The 21,054-nt window shown below is 36.3% G+C and overlaps 1 protein-coding gene across 1 annotated transcript in view; it reads right to left on the reverse strand.

Moving 5' to 3' along the window:
* The window catches only part of pclob (piccolo presynaptic cytomatrix protein b), a 92,790-nt gene that overhangs the window by 15,856 nt on the left and 55,880 nt on the right, over positions 1-21,054 (reverse strand). Inside the window, 11 exon segments of the mRNA XM_055173711.2 lie at positions 5,878-5,971; positions 7,793-7,819; positions 10,217-10,347; positions 11,688-11,738; positions 11,867-12,078; positions 13,537-13,604; positions 13,919-14,027; positions 17,878-18,003; positions 18,195-18,270; positions 18,490-18,578; positions 20,688-20,714. Of these exon segments, the coding sequence (XP_055029686.2) occupies positions 5,878-5,971; positions 7,793-7,819; positions 10,217-10,347; positions 11,688-11,738; positions 11,867-12,078; positions 13,537-13,604; positions 13,919-14,027; positions 17,878-18,003; positions 18,195-18,270; positions 18,490-18,578; positions 20,688-20,714 (1,010 nt within the window).

Raw genomic sequence — 21,054 nt, forward strand, 5'->3', positions numbered from 1 at the left:
TTTGTATGAAAAAATAGGACATGTCATGGGAGATGAGGCTGTGATGTAACTTCCCTTGTGTCTTAAACTACTTTGATTACATGTAATGAGTTCTGTGCATATGCCTTTGACTATTTATAGCCAAATATATGTATACTGTAGCTGGAGAGAGAGGAATACAGAAAACAAATAAATGCTGCACAAGGGTCTAGGATTAATCATATTTTGTGGAGCAATGTAAGAAAGAACGTTTTTTAAGATAATATCTTATTGGGAGAGAAATCGGTTTACTAATGTTCACTAAACCTGTTTACAACTTGGTCTGTTCGCTTTCATTCTTTCAACTATTTTCATTAGGTGCATCCTGGAATGCTTTTTAAGCCTTTGGCTATTATTTCTATACAGTACATATTAGAAATACACAGAGAGAGAGAAATAAAATATTGACAAAATCATGAATTATGTATTATAAAAACATTACAAATTGCATCATTAAAATGAACATCAGTATTAAAGGGATAGTTTAACCAAAAGTTTGCATCATTATGCAACCCTCATGTTGTTGTAAAACTGTATGAGTTTTTTTATTCTGCTTAACACTAAAGAAGATATTTTGATAAATAATGGCAAATACAAAGTTTACGTTACCCATTGACTTCCATAGTAGAAAAAACAAATACTCAACTGTACATACCAATAAGTATTAAAATATCTTCCTTGATGTTCAACAGAATAAAGAAACTCATACAGGTTAAGAACAACATGAGGGTGAGTAGCCCAAATGATTGTCGGTAACACTTTACTTGAAGGGGTGTTCAAAAGACCCACATGACACCTTCATATTCATGAACATATTCAACATAAAGGAGATTTTATGCATGTTTATGACAACTGTCATTAAGTGTCATTTTTGTGACAACTTGACACTACCAAGACAACATAACTGACCACTTTTTACCAGTGATACAAATTGAATTTGTCATTAAAATATTATTAAATGTTAATACCCTGTGAAATAGTTTTATAATAACTTCATGAATATTTTTCTTGACCTCAACTACAGTGGTACAAATATAATTTGCCATTAAAATGTCATTAAGTGTTAATGCTCTGTCAAATAGTTTTCCAACGTCATGAATATTTTTCAATTCATAATGTTTACGCCAGGTGTTAGAGAAATAAAATCAATCATCCAATAATAATAATAATAATAATAATAATAATTAAAACTGCAAGCAGTGATGGAAGGGCCCTCGCACACATGACACCGCCACGCCGTGGCATAAGAATGAAAGGGAACAGTAGTAAATAGGCATTTAAGCATGTAAACATAGGTGAACCATTTAAAAGTGTAGTATAATGTGCCACATTTCCTGTTGCTAATTACAAATGACAGCGAGGTAGCATCGTGTAAGATAGCATGAGAGAGAGAGAGAGAGAGTGAGCGAGTGTGTGTGAGTATGAGTGACTACATGTAAATATTGGCACGTAGATGTGTTCAGTCCAGGACTCTTATCAATCATGTGAAGTTTGGGACAAATCCGACATTGCATTATCATTGTAAACATGTTACTTCCTGTTACCAGCTGGTGGCGCTATGACCATAACTGACTATTGGCATCATAGTGACAAAGTAACGCGTTTCTGTAACTCCACTACTTTTAGCAGTACCGAGCATGTAACGAAGTATTTTTTTATCAAATAACGCAATTACATTTACTGAAATTTAAATGAATTCGTTACTCGCGTTACTCTATTTTGTAAAAAATAGACAAGACATATCTGATGTCGCAGGACCGTAGTTGGCGGCGCAATGATTCATTACACTTCATCATAGCTGACAGTGCATATAGAATGAACATGAAAAATCTAAACGGGACAACATACCTTTGTTTAAAAATTGTGCGCAAGTCATAATCCATCCAGGTTCATGTTTGTAAATTATCTTCACCAAGCAATCACAGTATGACATCAACTTGCATTTGTAGTCCACAAAGGTAATAAATCTAAGAAATGTTCATATATTCTTAGATGTTTACATCGGCTTCATGGAAGAGAACGATCCGCGATTGTTGTTTCCACTAAAATATTTACACTGCGCTGTACACCCGTGGTAAAACGCTATAGTATGTGTGAGCTCGCTTTTAGTTTTAGTTTCAGTCTCTCCGTATCCGAACAAACAATCCACTCGCTCTGTGTCTGTCTGACAAAACAATCCACTCGCTCTGTGTCCGTCCGACAAAACAATCCACGTAGCCTACTCCGTTTTCTGATTAAATATCTTCCTTTAATCCTGTGTATCATTTAAATCCAACAGAAATCAAACAATATATGACCAAAGAGCGCAGTCCCTGCGGCAAGCTTCACAAGCTGTGTTCCAATTCAAGGGCTGCACCCTACTAAGCATGTGATAAAAGGTGAGCACTCGGCCTTTCAAGGCGCTCAGAAGTTCGCAAATAGAACTGAAATGAGACGGTCTAACCTTCGGAGGACCCATAATTTGCCTCAACTGGTGCACGCGCATCGCGCCTGTCAGCAGGACACAGCGGAGACGTTTCTAACTTATTAAAATAAATATGAAATCAGAAAAATTATAATTTATTTTAGAAAATATGACATGTTGACACAATTGTCTCCAAGTTTTTAAAGACACTACACAATTTTAACACATTATATATTTTTGTAAACATGCAGAATATTTGTCTAAATGGTCTAAATGATATACATAAATAAACTAAGTTTACATATTAAGATAATTTCTAACAAAAATATTCAAAGGATAAATCTAAAGCAAAATAGGCTCCTACAGTATGTGATATATTAGAGTCTTACGTGTAAAATAGCCCATCCATATCATTTTACTGTTTGACTTTTCAGTACTGTTCATATTTACATTTAAAAAGCAGACATACAAGTAACTAATTACTTTTGATATACAGTAACTGGTAGAGTAATTCAGTTACTTTTAAAAGAAGTAACTAGTAACTGTAACTAATTACTAATTTTCAGTAACTTGCCCAACACTATTGACATGTAGATGTGTTCAGTCCAGGACTCTTATTAATCATGTGAAGTTAGGGAAAGATCGGACATTGCATAATCAGTGTAAACATGTCACTTCCTGTTGCCAGCTGGTGGCGCTATGACCATAAGTGACTATTGACATGTAGATGTGGTCAGTCCAGGACTCTTATTAATCATGTGAAGTTTGGGACAGATCAGACATTGCATAATCATTGTAAACATGTCACTTCCTGTTGCCAGCTGGTGGCGCTATAACCATAAGTGACTATTGACATGTAGATGTGTTCAGTCCAGGACTCTTATTAATCATGTGAAGTTAGGGACAGATCAGACATTGCATAATCATTGTAAACATGTCACTTCCTGTTGCCAGCTGGTGGCGCTATAACAATAAGTGACAATTGACATGTAGATGTGTTCAGTCCACGACTCTTATTAATCATGTAAAGTTAGGGAAAGATCGGACATTGCATAATCAGTGTAAACATGTCACTTCCTGTTGCCAGCTGGTGGCGCTATGACCATAAGTGACTATTGACATGTAGATGTGTTCAGGTCAGGACTCTTATTAATCATGTGAAGTTTGGGACAGATCGGACACTGTATGGCTGAGTTCTAGCAACCTGTTTCATAGCGAAACATCAAACTTTGGCTGGCCGAAAAAGACACAAATTTTTACATAGAGTCAATTCCTTCGCAATTTAGCATCACAAAGGCCTTAAGATGACAATCACCAAATATGAAGATGATCCGACTAAAACTGTAGGAGGAGTTAGTTAAAGTATGACCGCTGGAAATGAGAAAAACTGAGCCAAAATCTGAGAAATAATTCAAAATAGCTGACTTCCTGTTTGGTGTAGGGCATTGCTCTATGAGACTTTTTTGTAGGGCTTGTAATAATACATGAGCATACCGAAATTCGTAATTGTAAGTTAAACACAGTCCAAGGGCTGCTTCATTCAATATTTGAAAGTGGCGTTAAAACATGTTCCTTCAGGTTGCCAGCTGGTGGCGCTATGGCTATAAATGAAAATTGTTATGTAGATGTGTTCAGGTCAGGACTGATTAATCATGTGAAGTTTGGGACAGATCGGACACTGTATGCCTGAGTTCCAGCAACCTGTTTCATAGTGAAAGTGGCGTTAAAACATGTTCCTTCAGGTTGCCAGCTGGTGGCGCTATGGCTATAAATGAAAATTGTTATGTAGATGTGTTCAGGTCAGGACTGATTAATCATGTGAAGTTTGGGACAGATCGGACACTGTATGCCTGAGTTCCAGCAACCTGTTTCATAGTGAAACATCAAACTTTGTCGGGCCAGAACCGACACAAATTTTTATGTAGAGTCAAATCCTTCGCAATTTTGCATCACAAAGGCCTTAAGATGAGAATCACCAAATATGAAGATGATCCGACGAAAACTGTAGGAGAAGTTAGTTAGTGTATGACGCCTGGAAATGACAAAAACTGCGCCCAAATCACAAAAATAACTCTGAATAGCTGACTTTCTGTTTGATTTACGGCTTCGCTCCAAGAGACTTTTTTGTAGGTCTTGTCATGCTACAGAAGGGTACCGAATTTCGTAATTGTACGTCAAACACAGTCCGAGGGCTGCTTCGTTGAAAATTTGTAGGTGGCGCTATAGAGCCATTTTCCCACGCCTAATTCCAAAGCCTACACCACATGTAAATTTTCATCACTCTTGACATCTCTGCAAAATTTCATGAGTTTTCGAGTATGTTTAGGCCCTCTAAAGTCCCGCTGAAGTCGGAGAAGAAAAATAAAAAAAATAATAATAATAATAACTCCTTGAAGAACAATAGGGTCCTCACACCCCGGTGTGCTCGGGCCCTAAAAATAACTAAAATAGACACCATTACATTTTATTGCATTTAGAGACAGATTCACCTAAAATTAAATGAAAACCATGCCATGCAGCTTTGGATCCATATTGCTGCAAAAACAGTTAATTACATTAAAATAATTAATTTATTAATTAAATGTTCTGTTATTTTTTATTTATTTTTTCTATGTCAGAACCCTCTGTGTGAGGAAGAACAACGAAGAGTTTCGTTGCAAAACGAGATAAATCCATTTTTTAACATTTTTGTCAAAACATGTTTTTTATTATGTTATCGTGTTATTATATTGTTTTATGGTGCTACTTAGCTGTATTTTTTAATATTTGAAGGTTTAAATCAAAACAAACCAACTGCAGTTGAGTTGAAATTAATTGGAATGCACAACCAAAAAACGCGATTTATGAACAATTAAAAAAACGGTGGTTATCTCGTTTTGCAACGAAACTCTTCAAGTTCTGTTAGTTGTCATTTTTTATGTACTGTGCACAAACATAAAGTAAAGTATAATCTTTTGATGTGTCTGTTGCATTTTGTATTTAAAAATATTTGACATAGTATTAACACTTAATGGCATTTAAATGACAAGTTCAATTTGTATTACTGTAGTTGAGGTCAAGAAAAATATTCATGATGCAATTCTAAAACTATTTAACAGATTATTTACACTTAATGACATTAAAATGACAGTTTAATGTAATGTTAACCCATAAAGCTAGGTAGTTTCTTCTTTAATAATTATTCTGCTATGTCATGACAGATTTATGACAAGTTATGTTGTACTGGTTTATGTCAAGTTGTCATAACAAAAACATCTCAAACAATGTCATCTTTGCATTAAAAATGACATAATTGAACAAATGCCACTTAATAAATAAAATCTCCTTCATGTTCATGACACGTGTTATGTCATGATTATGAAGGTGTCATGTCAGTCTTATGCACACCCTTTCAAGTAAAGTGTTACCGAATTTTCCTTTTTGGGTGAACTACCCCTTTAACTCAATAAGTTTACCTGCTCCAGATGGATGTTTTTATAAATGACAGTCTGGTTCCACTCCGGGTTCTGAGTCTTCTGGATATATTTAGTCCTCCTCTTGTTTTCAGCACTGTTGAGGTTATTGTGATGAGACAAGACACAAGGAGCAATAAACTATTACAATTATTTCAAATGGAGATGCAGAATATCTCCATCAACACTTGGCATTGCAGTTTTATAAAGATGACCTCTCAGGATGCAACAGTGATGCATCTATGGTTCATGCCACCAATGATGATGATGACATTATCAGATCACAGTGTGGAAAAATGTCCATGTCTGCATGAGTTTATGGGCATACACTGTGCAAGCGAAGAGCAGCACTAGACTCATATACCTCGAACCAAAACATGAATGATCTGTTTACAATGATGCCGAGGCGAAGACGAATCCAAATGACAGGCGATGAAATATTCTGTCTTTAGATAACTCACTATAGTCTGATTAAACTGTATTGCACATATCCTTTAAAATGATATCAATTCCAGAATGCATCACAACAAGCTAGGAGAAAAATTTAATCCAATGGCAGACAAGATATACTGTACTTAAATTTCATTCACTAAAAAGGATTGATAAAAATAGCTCAGTGTGTAAAAAGAATTATGTTAGCCAACATTTCTGTGCTACATATATTTTGGCGTCAATATAACGTAAAAAATCCCACTGCCTATTATAGTAAGGATGCTGCTCACTAGGTTTGGGAACAGAGCGTTAAAGGATTAGTAAATTTTCTTTAAAAAAATCCAGATAATTTACTCACCACCATGTCATCCAAAATGTTTATGTCATCCTTTGTTCAGTCGAAAAGAAAATATAATTTTTGAGGAAAACATTCCAGGATTTCTCTCATTTTAATGGACCCTAACGGACCCCAACACTTAACAGCTTCAACGCAATTCAAAATTGCAGCCTCAAAGGACTCCGAACAATCACAAACGAGGCACAAGGGTCCTATCCAGCGAAACGATTGTCATCTTCGGCAAGAAAAACAAAAAACATGCACCTTCAATCCACAACCTCTAGTCTTCCTCCGGTCGTGTGACACACCAGCACGACCTCACATAATATGTCATCACGTCAAGAGGTCACGGATGACGTATGCAAAACTACGCCCCAATGTTTACAAGTGTACGTTGTTGTATGTGGAATGATACTAATTAATGTCTTTGTATCAGTTTATTGTTTAAAATGGTCCACAAATGTGCGTTTCATATATGTAACACGTGACCTTTCCACGTCATTACGCAAATACGCGAGGTCGCGTTGGCGTGTCACAGGACCGGAAGAAGACGAGAAGTTGTGGTTTTTATTTTTCTTGCCAAAAATGACATCGTTTTGCTAGATAAGACCCTTGTGCCTCGTTTGGGATCGTTTGGAGTCCTTTGAAACTGCAATTTTGGACTGCATTAAAACGGTTAAGTGTTGGGCTCCATTAAAGTCCATTAAAATGAGAAAATCCTGGAATGTTTTCCTCAAAAACATAATCTCTTCTCAACCGAACAAAGAAAGACATAAACATTTTAGATGGCATGGTGGTGAGTAAATTATCTAGATTTTTTTCTTTTAATGTGCTCATATTAATTTGTATGGCAAACAATATCCATCCTGCCAAATCTCATTTGAAGCACATTTGAAATCAGTGCCACTATTCTCACTTTTGCGAGGATGGTTATAAGAACTATTTGAACTTTACATATCAAAACCAACTTCAGAGGTAATGTGAACTTCAGAGGTAGAGGTTTGCTTTTGAGGTAGATCTGAGACACATAACACACGAGGTTCACCTTGTATGACAGCTAGATAATGATAAAAGAAAATCCAAAGACACACACACAAACACACACTAATGAAACAGCAAAAATGAAAAGAAAAAGAATCGCCACGCTACCTTGCGTTCTGGACAACCATGACTTGGCTGAACCAATCCAGAGATTTGTATGAATGCAAAGTAAAAGCATACAGACAAACAGACAATGGTCAGAGAATCCAAAACCGGGGAAAACACACACCCTCCAAACTGGAAAGGAAAGCTTGCGTCTGACGGCCTGGGTGGATTCCAGCTTTTAGCATCAGACGGAAAGATCATCTGCACAGGTAATATGGACTCATAATCTCATAAACATGGCAGATATGGCCATTAGGAGATGGTAGATATAGGATTACACACCTATACCGGTGGAAGCCATATTGATCGGCCTGTCTCCACACTTTAGTGATTTCAGTCCGAGACACTGAGCTTGATTACTATGTGCATGTTAGGAGAGGAAGAGTAAGCTAATAAAAATTGACTTCTCTTCCACTTTAGCGTTCCAATAAGTCAGAACTAAAGGAGTGAGGCTATAGAGAAGTTTTAGCCCAGTGGATGAGCATGTTATCATGAGGGACATTTTTGTTTGCCTCATGTTTTACTGGCTTTACTTTTGTATCATTATACTCTTATCACCTTAATTTGCCTCTTTGACTAAAAAATTCCACAAAAAGTGTTTTTTTTTTTTTTTGTAAAAGGGAGGGGCCAAAAAAAACAAAACTAAAGTCAAGATTCAGAAAAACATTAGACAATAAATTAACCACAATTACAACACTTACAGGGGCGTAGCAGACATTTTTAATAAAAAGGTAATTATGTCCCTAGCACTTTTTAACCAAGTGCCGAAATGACTGCTTGTGCTCTCTGGTTTGTTACCCAAGCAAATTAACATTCAGCTAATCACAAGTAAGTGTGTACTAAGACTGACAGAAAATTAAAAAGTTAGATTTTCTAGGCATATATGGCTAGGAACTATACTCTCATTCTGGCGTTATAATAAAGGACTTTGCTGCTTTAAAGGGGCCATGGCATGAAAATCTGACTTTTTCCATGTTAAAAATGCTATGATTGGGTCCAGTGCTTCTATCAACCTAGAAAATGTGAAAAAGATCAACCCAGTAACTTAGTTTTGGTAAACCATTCTTTACAAGCACATGAGAAAATAGGTCGTTGAAATTTGGCTCCTCTTATGATGTCATAAGGAGCTCTTATTATAATAATACCGCCCCTTAATCTGCACTATCCAACCACAGCACTGCCATTTAATGCAGAGAAAAGCACAATTGAGTTTTAGTTGCAACAAACCATCATCATTGTGATCAGTGTTTGAATTTCATCAGCTCATTTGCATTTAAAAGGACACACCCAAAATGGCACATTTTTGCACACACCTATTAAGTGGCAATTTTAACATGCTATTATAAATTATCTGTGGGGTATTTTGAGCTAAAACTTCACATATGTGCTCTGGGGACACCAAAGATTTATTTGACATCTTAAAAAAGTCTTGTGCCATGGCCCCTTTAATTAACATGGCTGCAGAAGGCGCAACGACACCACGCAACAGACAAAAATATTCCCCTTAGTAACTTTCAATAGCGGGGACTATTTTCGGGCACTGCACAATATCACTGCGCCTCCCGCAGCCATGGTACGTCAGCAAAGTCCTTGATTATTACGCCAGAATGAGAGTATAGTTCCTAGCTATATCTGCCTAATATATATTCCATAATTTTCCATCGGTCTTAGTACACGATGTAACTACAGAAGAGTCAAGTATAGGAAAAAAAAGTTATTTTTTAGCGCAATTCTAATGGTCTAATCAGATTCAATGAATTGTGCTAAGCTATGCTAAAAGTGATAGCGCCAGACCCGGAGATCGGCTGAATGGATTCCAAAACTGTAAAAATCAAATGTTAAACTCTAGGGGAGCTGGAATTTTTTTTTTAAGTGGAGTGTCCCTTTAAGTTTAGAGGCATGGTCATACAAAAATTATGCATGTTATGTCCACAGAGGTCTTAAAGTCTCAAGTCTTACAAGGTTATTTTTAAAATTTGAGTGTAATATCACAAAAAAAAAAAGGTTCCTGTTAGCTATCATGGCATATTCCCAAACCTGCCACTGCATATAAAGTGACAATTGGTATATAGATTGTATGTGAATATAAATGTATTTACTTTGTCCATAACATACATTTGTTTAGCATTTGAGGGTCACATTGAGAGCTGCCTCCCTACTTTTCAAATGCCTGCTAAGCCCCTGAACACTTATATATGTAGACAAAGACAAACATTAAAGAATTTGAGGTAGATATTTGGTACAACTTTCACCTCTCTCTCTCTCTCTCTCTCTCTCTCTCTCACACACACACACACACACACACACACACACACACACACACACACACACACACACACACACACACACACACACACACACACACACACACACACACACACACACACACATACCACAAACAGACAGAGATATTGTAGAGATACTCACCCTCTCCCTGGCAGGAGATAGACTTTAACAAAAGGATCTGTGTATCCGTTGTTTTCTCTAGGTGCAAGATTTCTTGCTTGTAGCACATGAACAATCAAGTTACCCATATTCTTGTCATAGTTGATTTGAAGCTGAGATAAAAACATGAATATGACATAACAGATAACATTCAGTACACTCAGCTTTTACTCTTATAAAAGTTCTAATGTACTGCAGTATAAATTTAATCTTTTATAAACCAATTTTAATAATGTGTACATTTATTAAAACATTTTACATGTAAATTTATATGCAGCAAAGTCTATATACAGTATATTTAAGCTTTAAAGAATGCAGTCTTTACAGCATCCACTACACTTTTAAAGGGACACTCCACTTTTTTTGAAAATATGCTTTTTTTACAGCTCCCCTAGAATTATAATTGATTTTTACAGTTTTGAATCCATTCAGCTGATCTCCGGGTCTGACAGTATCACCTTTAGCATAGCTTAGCATAATCCATTGAATCTGGTTAGACCATTAGCATCGCGCTAAAAAAATAACCTCTCATTCTGGCATAATAATCAATGACTTTGCTGATGTAACATATCTCTTGAGATATCTCGTCAATCAAGAGAAAACGCTTCCCTGCCAATGACGAGTATTTCCGGCTTTCCGCAATACCGCTATTTTCCACCAGGTGGCAATTCCCCTTCCGCAACTTTTTAAACCCGGAAGTATTGCCCTATGGCAAGTGGTTGCATGTCCGTGTCTGTTTTAAAGATCGCTCTGAGTGGGATCTCTATGAAAAGTCCGTCACAAAAATTGAATTCTCTCTTTTTGCTCAAAATGTGGTGTTTTTGCAGAAACCTACTCATATTCAAAAGCTGATTACAAAAGAACTACTGAACGTAGGATGAAAAAAATTTTTTAAAGCAGAGGGTCTGTTCTTTCATTTGGTATATTTTATGTTCATATATTTAAAGAAGAACGTTTTCTGGAAGGCACTAAACTTTTGTGAAAATCATGAAAAACGTTGGCGCTGGCTGGCAACTTTTTTTTAAAACGCTGGCGGCGAAAGAGTTAATTTTCTGTCGGTCTTAGTACATGATGTAACTACAGAAGAGTCAAGTTTTAAATAGGAAAAATATCAAAACTCTTTGGTTATTTATTAGCGCCATGCTGATGGTCTAAACAGATTCAATGGATTATGCTAAGCTATGCTAAAGGTGGTAACGCCAGACCCGGAGATCGGCTGAATGGATTCCAAAGGAGAGCTGGAAAATAAGCATATTTTCAAAAAAGTGGAGTGTCTCTTTAAATAAAGGTTAAAATTCGGTTTCTTTGCAGCAATGCAATAGTAAAATATATATATATATATATATATATATATATATGTCAGAACATTATCAGTAATTCTTCCCTTTCTTGTAAAAAAACAACAAAATGAAAAAACTGAACAGATGATGTGAGATATAACACACAGACTCACTTGTATTTCACCAGTGATTGGATGTGGTTGTGACTTCAGGGCCTCTGACGACTGAAACACAAAAGAACAAAAAATAAACCCAATCTGCCTTCAATTTAATTTGCAGTTAGCCTTTTAGACAGAACATTTGATAAGCACTCTACATAAGATTTTTCAGACGCGCACACAGCGTAAGTTACCTTGCTGCTGTGGCGCTTTTTGCTAACGGATGGGGAGCCCGGTTGTCCCGGGCTGGGAACACCACTGGAGGCCCCAGATCCTGTGGCTGAATGCAGGTGTGCCGCTCTCTCCAGTGCAGACAGCACAGAGGTCGGAGCCTGCTGTTGGGAAACCTTCTGCAGCTCTGCGGCCAGCTGCTTTGGGTCAACACCTGGAGACCGCTGACGTTCACCTACACAGCATACAGTATGAACGTACAGTTGTTATGAATAACACGCAACACTCCCATATGCCGGCTGATTTCAATTTACAGATCAATACAAACACCATAAACTCAAAATAGCAAGTGTAAATGACTATTGAGTAGCTTTTAACATTTTTTATGTATTTCCACCAAAGTGAACAATAAAGCACATGAATTGGGTTTGTGACGATAGACTAAAGTACTAAAGTAGAGTTAAGTACAAAAGCATTAAGAACACTTCACACTTAAACTTTTTTAATACTAGCTGAACAAAATCCAGGGTTGCTTTGTTCATATTTTACCCAGGATAAGGAACTCAAACTATTATTTCCCACCGCCATTTAGCATTGGATTTTTGTAAGGAAATATATTTCAGACTCTATGAACTACAGCTGTACGCCTGTTCACGAGAGAGATGGTCCAACATTACAAAAACCCATCGCATTGCCTCAGAAGACATTTAAAGGGCACCTATTATTGCCTTTTTACAAGATGTAATATAAGGCTCAGGTGTGCCCAGAATGTTTCTGTGAAGTTTCAGCTCAAAATACCCCACAGATCATTTATTATAGCATGTCCAAAATGTCACTATGTGGGTGAGAGCAAAAAAGCGCTTTTTTAATGTTTGTACCTTTAAATGCCATTGTCATTGTAAGTATATCCGCATCATCATCACAGATTGGTTACTCAAATGTTTTGTCCTATTTTCTTACCATTGTCGCTTCAGTTTAGGGTTGAATTTACATAAAATGAAATCCCTATCCAAACCCAACTCTAAACCTAACGCCAGGCGACAATGGTTTAAAAATCTGAAAATATAAAAAATTTAACCGAAAAAATAGTATAAACCAATACTTAAAGTAACGCAAACACCAAATTTAACCCTAAACCGAAGCAATAATGGTTTGAAAATAGGTAAAAGCAGTTGAGTAACCAATCAGTGACAATGACACGGAAAAGAAAGTCTGTGGTACGGCCACGGAAAAAATGTGGAGATCCGTGACAATGACGCGGATAAATTAGACAAATATTCCTTGACTATACCACGGAACTTTGTGAGATCATGTTGAAACTTGGTAATGCAGGAATGTTAGTGGGTGGGGCTTTATCAGTGTGACCTCACATTGATAAGAAAGTCAAAACGGCATGTCTAATGAGACTGCCTTGGTTTAATGGGGATTAAAAAACAAGGAGCGGGTGGATTTTTTTCATCGTAGGGTGAAATTTGGACACATTATGTTCCAACACCTTGTAAAAGTGGATTTTGCATAATAGGTGCCCTTTAATAACCGTACGGATTAATTACTGATGGATGGATGTACTTTTTGGAGCTTTAAAAATGGGGCACTATGTGTGGGCTAATATTTATTTTTGGGGTAAACTATTTCTTTCAAGGTGATTTGATTACATCTATTGATATTAATGCAAAATGTTGGAAACACTCACCAGCTTTCAGCTGTGTATGGAGGTCTAGTTGTTGAGGATGTTCGATGTCAGACAGCATGTTTAGGTCTCTATACAGCAACAGCAACAAAAAACACGTCTGTTAACATGTTTAGTTGAAGACAACAAATTAATCTTTCATACATGGATGTGAATCTTACAAAAATACTGCTGCCCTGCCATGGTACAGATTGTAGTAACATGGTACTTTTACTGTATATAAGATATGTGACATAGTTAATATGGCATGCAAAGGTATTTTAAATGATGCTATTGTATAACAGTAAATGTCAGACATACATTGTTTTACTATTGTACCTTCTGGTACCATTTTGAAAGCTTTATTCCCAAACATACAGTAGAAAACATCATCAACGTAACTTACAGGCGCACACATATTTCTGTCTCTCCACACTGTTGCCCCACAATGCTTTGCACCTCCTCATATGTTTTTCCCAACAGAGAGATCCCATTCCATTCCAGAACTTGCATTCCTGAAGAACAGAGTAAAATATTTAAGTATTTTACAGACACTCGAAAAACAAATCTTGGCCAACAGTAAACTTTATAGACATCCCCAAAGATATTTGGGGAAGACATTGCAACCAGAGCAATGCAGACGACTGGTCTCTCCATACATGAGGTGTCTAGAAGCTGAAATCACCAGCAAAGGCTTTTCTACAAAGTATTAAATAAAGTGTGTTCAATACTTATTCCCTGTGTCATTTATTTATTATGACTCAACTTGTATACTTAAATGTTCGGATTTTTTTATGAATTTAATGTTTGGCTTTATCTGGTGGAGGTTTTGTGTCAATAGCCCACTTAGAAATCCCCTTACTGATAAAAAAGCTGATGCGTCAAATACTTATTTTCCCCGCTGTATTTACTTTTCAAAAACCTCAAATCTAAAACTAAAGCTTTTAGGTTAAAAGGACACCCACAAAGTACTGATGTCGTAAAACTATTCAGCCAGAAAAGAGAAAGAAAAATATCAGGAGTTTTTATGACTGACTCACACAGAGATAGAAAGTTAGAAGTGATTTTTTATCCCAGAGGGGAAAACTGTTTAAACACTCCACTTACTACAAGAAAATAGTTTTGGAGCACCAGAGATGGAAACAAATGCAGAAAAGTAAAGTCTTTTTAAAGCAACACTGCAAACTCAAACCCACTCCAGGCCAAAGCTTCTGCACTTACACAAATGAAAGCGAGTCTTCAGATAACCCCTCTGCATACGGAGCGCTTCAGTGGATGATAACAACAGAATTACATTTCAATGTTTTTCTGCTCCGCACAATCAGTTCCCACTCAAAAGCCTTTCATAAATGTTCAGCAGGAACGTCAGTCATATCTTTATCTTATGATATTAGCACCACCAGTCGGAAATCATTATTTAAGCTTTGATGCTTGTAAGTAAAAGATTCAAGCGTCATTTGCTATATTTTTACTGTGCCAAACAAATGAACTTTCAAATCAAATCAGATCATATTAGATAAAGCCTGAATGTAAAAAATGATAACACATAATCGATATACAATCTAAAAACCAGCATTGGGTCATAAAGGGACAAACCCAACCCTTTGGGTTGTAATTTAACCTATGCTGGGTTGTTTTAACCCATGTTTGGTCAAATATACATTTCCGTGATAATTTAACCCAAAGTCTGGGTTTATGTTAAACATGTATTTATGCATTTATGTATTTCATGTTCTGACATATGCAGGGTTCCCACACCTTAGTTAACTTCAAATTCAAGGACCTTTCAAGGACTTTTCAGGTCCAATACCCTCAAATTCAAGGACTAAATGTGGGGACGCATATTAAGTGAGAGCAACGTTACATTGTGTTACCTTTTAAGATACATTGTTACAGTTCCCTTTCGAGGGAACTAGCGCTGCGTCACTGCGGTGACACTTTGGGGACGTTTCCAGGGGGAAGTGTGTCTGAATGTGTATATCAAATTCAACCAATGGTGAGGCTTAACGACAAAGACAGGGTGAAGCGGGAGCCAGGAAGTATATCGCTATCTGAAATATTGGCAAAGACGGCATTACAGGGACAAAGTATAGCAAGGGAGACGCAGCATCTCGTTCCCATCTCCGGTAACAACAGTTACATACATAACCAGAGACGTTTTCATGTGTCAAACCCAACTACGTAAAAAAGCATTTTGGTATTAATCAACATTCGCATATAGAATATATAAGCATTTAAAGCGAACAGTTTAGCACGTGTGCTTAAAAAGTCTTTATGATATTATCCTACACTACACAGGGAAAAATATAGATTTTTTTTTCAGAAAAACTTTATTTTTTAAATAGAATAGATTCAAGCACTTTTAATGACCTGTATCTATGTATGTATATTTTCAAAAATTGCCCAGGGCCTTGAATTTTTTCCCCCCAGATTCACAAAGTTATAAGGATCTCAAGGACCCGTGGGAACCCTGCATATGGAAATAAAGTGTTTAAATTATAAATATGTTATAATATTGAATTATATAAATTAAAAGTAACTTATTAATTTGATTAATAAAACCCTTAATAAATAAATCATTTTATTTTTTACATGTATTTATGCATATGTTTTTTTTTGTGCATTTATCAGTGTTTCATTCAGCTAAATGGCATTTGCTTTAGTGTGGTAGCAGAAACTATTACACTGTATCAAGAAAAGCACATACTTAAGATAACAGATGCGAGTAATCTACCAGCAGATCAGTGCTTCCATATCGCAGGGACAAAATAAATAAAAAATACAAAGACTTTTGCACTGCAAAGGAAACGTCTCAGGCAGTGTTTCAGTTATGTTCTGTCACCATTTACATGCAATTTTAATGAGGGCATCATCATATTAACAAAAATGAAACAATGTATAATAAAACTTTGATGCCAAAATTGTTACCACACTATCATGGGTTAAATGAGAATGCTGAGTGTTTACTAAATTGCATGTTTTGAAATCAAACCCCCTGACAAGGTTTTCACCCCAGGCTGAAGCGTGTGCAGGAAGCTAAGCTTGTATCACAAGAGCTCATTTAAATTGACAGTGCATGCTGAACCAGCACCCGTCAACAAGAAGAGCAATCAGAACACATCAACTGCATCCATACTGAAATATTAAAAGACAAAGATACTTTAAATGGTTATTTCTCAGAGTACAACATCGCACAAACACTTTAAACCAGCAAATTAAAATGCTTATGCTTGCTATAAAGCCTTTAGCATAAAGTATATGAGCAATTCCAGCATTATGGATGTGACATTTTCAGTCAAAATTTTAAGTTCTTAGAGAATGCATTTATTACCAGTATATTGGACTATCTGTTTATATTTTCGCAAACCCTCAATGACAGAGTTCACATCAGAAAAATATCAGTCTATACTGATACTGGAAACATGCATGTGTTAAGACACTTTGCGGACAGGGATTAGCTTAAGCCAGGACTAGGCCTTAGTTTAATTAGGAAATATAACTAGTTTTAACAAACATGCCTTGCTAAAAACATTACTTAAATGCATTTTGAGGCAAAACAAACAGCACTGATGTATTTTATTATATGTCAGTGCAAGTTGCTTTCAGTTTGGACAGCTCTTACATTTATTTTGGTCTAGGACTAGTCTAATCCCTGTCCAGGAAACTACCCCTTTGTAGTAATTATGAGAATTAAAATGCACAAACTAGAAGCAATAATACCCCACAAATAAAGATGGGATAGCTCTTCAAAAAACATTTAATATTTATTTATTTTATTTGAATTTTTTGCATGCACATTTATGAGGAAGAAACAACTTTACGCATGTGACATTTCTCCATTATAGACTTAACTACAGAGTATAATAAAAAATGTTTTAAACGCTTGCATGGATATTGTAACTACCAAATATTTACATCCGATATATCAGTATATTTAAAAACTTTCTGTAAAAACTTTACTTTTCATGATAAGGTTGACATTTGCATTTAATTGCCCATATATGATCTTTAAGGATCAAAATATGTTCCCATTGGGCTCTTCAATTCACTGTGAAAACCCAGCCAAAGTAATTTATGCGATTTACTTATCATTCTTTTAAATCATTTATTATAATGCAAACAACATTATATAAAAATATAACCTTAATATCTTTAATACTTACTAAGTAAATCAATTATTGAAATCAAACTTTACTAATCTCATAATTTGATTGAAAACTGTACATCACCAAAAATCTTTTTCCCCCATTTATAACCAAATAATTGTTTCTTTGTAATACACTGAGATATATTTTTTCACTTGAGATATTTAAACACTGAGATTTTTTCTAAAGTTAAAATGTAGCATAAAAAATAAATTCTTACCTTCAATAAGTTTTCCCGACTGCTCTGCAGATCCTCCTGCTGAAACCCTGGCAATATATGCTCCGATCTCTCGATTGGTCCCTGGAATCTCTTTCCCACCCACAACTCTTATTCCCAGCCCACTCCCTGAAAACATATAGATTTAGTTTAGCTGATAATTTAATCCTAATCAAAGCGGCTTAGTAACACAAGTCCTTAATTTGATCTCTTGATCAATACATAGTCCTCCTTTTTCCATACAGTAATTCAGTTTTCTTGGCCTAATTGATTACATTTCAGTATGGATCTTGTGGAGTTATTGCTGTGTGTAAACATACCTGAGACAGTGTGGTCTTTGGGGTCCCGCTGTAGTTTTATGCGAGTGTGTGGGAAAAGGTAATGACTGCCTTTTACCTAAAACAATGAAAACAATACAGAAATATATTAAGATATATTAATAAAGGGTCATTATGGAATCATTCAGCCAAAAATGGTTCGTCTATGAAGCACCTTTTTTTTTAAATGGTACCTTAAAATTCACACCAATAGTGTTTGTCTGACATGAACATTGTTGGAGGACTCACAAAATAGCGTAATGTAAAACCACAGTAAACCATTGTGCTTCAACCTCACCTGTCTTCTGTCCAGGCCCTGGAATGCCTCTGGTCCACCACGGCGAGGTTTGTCAAACCAGTCCGTCTCTTCATGCTGAAGGTGGTATGCTAAAAGACAGGAAAAAAGCCACTGTACAATCACAAGTGATGAAACTGAGGCACGTGTCCCACTCCACCACTTTTCTTCCAACCATCCCTTCACCACCCCACAATTTCTTTGCTAGCATCATTGACTACTTGGGTCAGGGCTTCAAAGAACAACATCCATGTTTCAAGGTGACCTATATACCACAGGATGTGTTTGTTTAGGTATCCCGACCCCAGTGGAGGCAGTGGAAGAGTCTGGTGAATGTAGGAAAAGTAATGATCTGAGACATGTTGAAGGCATGCATACATGAACATGCATGCTGTGTCTCTTTAGGTCCGAGCTACACATCATGCGCTGAACATTTAATAAAGAACTGCTGTGGGTCTGAGCCACAGCAGATATACACACATATCATACAGTGTGAAGATGAGATGTCTCACCACAGTTTTGATGTTTAGCACTATTATTAGTGTACTGTATTTAGCACACTGTAATCTAAATACTCCGACTAATAGGAATACAAAACTTAATTTACATATACTTCAATCTGCAAACTACTTACTATCACCTTCTGACACAATGTTAATATGTAATATTTGCATTATTCTAAAGGAGACTGCACTGTGAATAGTCTTAACGCCCCTAACTAGGTCAAAAGGGGATGAACCAAACCCACTGCGTTGTAATTTAACCTATGCATGGTTGTTTTAACCCTTTATTGAGTCAAATATAAATTTAACCAAACAGCTAGGTTAGTCCCAACGCTGGATTCAAAACAACCCCTATAATTTGTATTATACCTAGTGTAACAAATCATAACACCTACCAACTACCCATCATGGTATTTTGTATATTATTAACTTTCTTTAAATACTACGATTTCCCTGAATAATGCAAAAACATCAGCACATACCCAAAATACATTGGGTAAGCATGTCTTCTGTTCTGTGTACCAGGCATCTTGCACAAACCTGCAGCTGTCTAGATTACAATTTTCTGTAAGCAATTTTTATGCTGCACCATGAGATGCTACAAATCCTCATCTGACTACTAATAGAGTAAAAAGAAAACTGATAGTCTGTCCATCCACAAATCAAATGTCATAAATCAACAGTGCATTTACTTAAAAGGACACAACACTTTTTTTTTAAATATGCTCATTTTCCAGCTCCCCTATAGTTATATATTGAATTTTTACAGGTTTGGAATCCATTCAGCTGATCTCCGGGTCTGGCGGTACCACTTTTATAATAGCTTAGCATAATCCATTGAATCTGATCAATATTTTTCCTATTTAAAACTTGACTCTTCTGTAGTTACATAGTGTACTAAGACCGACAGAAAATTAAAAGTTGAGATTTTCTAGGCTGATATGGCTAGGAACTATACTCTCATTCTGGCGTAATAATCAAGGACTTTGCAATGATATTACGCAGTGCCCGAAAATAGTCCCCTGCTATTGAAAGTTACCAAGGGGACTATTTCCGAGTGCTGCGCAATATCATTGCGTCTCCTGCAGCCATGTTACGGCAGCAAAGTCCTTGATTATTACGCCAGAATGCATAGAGTATAGTTCGGTCTAAGTACACAATGTAAGTTACAGAAGAGTCAAGTTTTAAATAGGATCGAAACACTTTGGTTATTTTTTTGCGCGATGCTAATGGTCTAATCAGATTCAATGAATTATGCTAAGCTATGCTAAAAGTGCTAGCGCCAGACCTGGAAATCAGCTGAATGGATTTCAAAATATTTAAATTTAACTCTAGGGGAGCTAGAAAATGAGCATTTTTTTTCAAAAAAGTGGAGTGTCCCTTTAATTACACCAGCGCAATTATCCAAGGGCGAACCTGTGGATGATGCTGTACCTTAGAACATTACTTTGAAACAGCAAAAACTGGCATTCTGGGACACTCCTGCTACGGTATGCAAGTATACAGTATCGACATGTGCGTGCCCTGGTTGATATGATCAGGCCATGTCAGAGACATTGAGGAGTGTTGTGATCATGAATACCAGAATGGATCTGATGTGCACCACTGAGAAATGCCCATCACTCAAGACTATGGCACACATGAAAGTAGGTTTATGCTTAATGACTGATTTGAAGGTTGTTGAACAGCAGTTCTCACCTTTCACATTCCAGCTAGGACCTCCAGCTGTAGTGCAAAATTGTATTTCAGAGAATTCATAGTAAAATTAGCCTTTATACAGAGATTTAAGCTAATTTGTGCCAATAAAAACACAACTACACTGTAAAAAATTTCTGTAGAAATTACAGTAATAATGGGTATTACTGGCAACTAGCTGCCAGTAACTTACTGTAGATTTTACATTCATGTTATTTACTGGCAACATTTTGTTCAAAGTTAAATGAACATGAAACATTTTCAGACTTTATCTTCTACAGTAAGTTACTGGCAACCAGCTGCAAAATTACAGCACATTTTTTACAGTGTATATTTACTGCCCGATTGTGATTACTAACACGTGCAATTA

Source organism: Misgurnus anguillicaudatus, chromosome 15 (genome assembly GCF_027580225.2).
Source record: "Misgurnus anguillicaudatus chromosome 15, ASM2758022v2, whole genome shotgun sequence".
Lineage (NCBI taxonomy): Eukaryota > Metazoa > Chordata > Actinopteri > Cypriniformes > Cobitidae > Misgurnus > Misgurnus anguillicaudatus.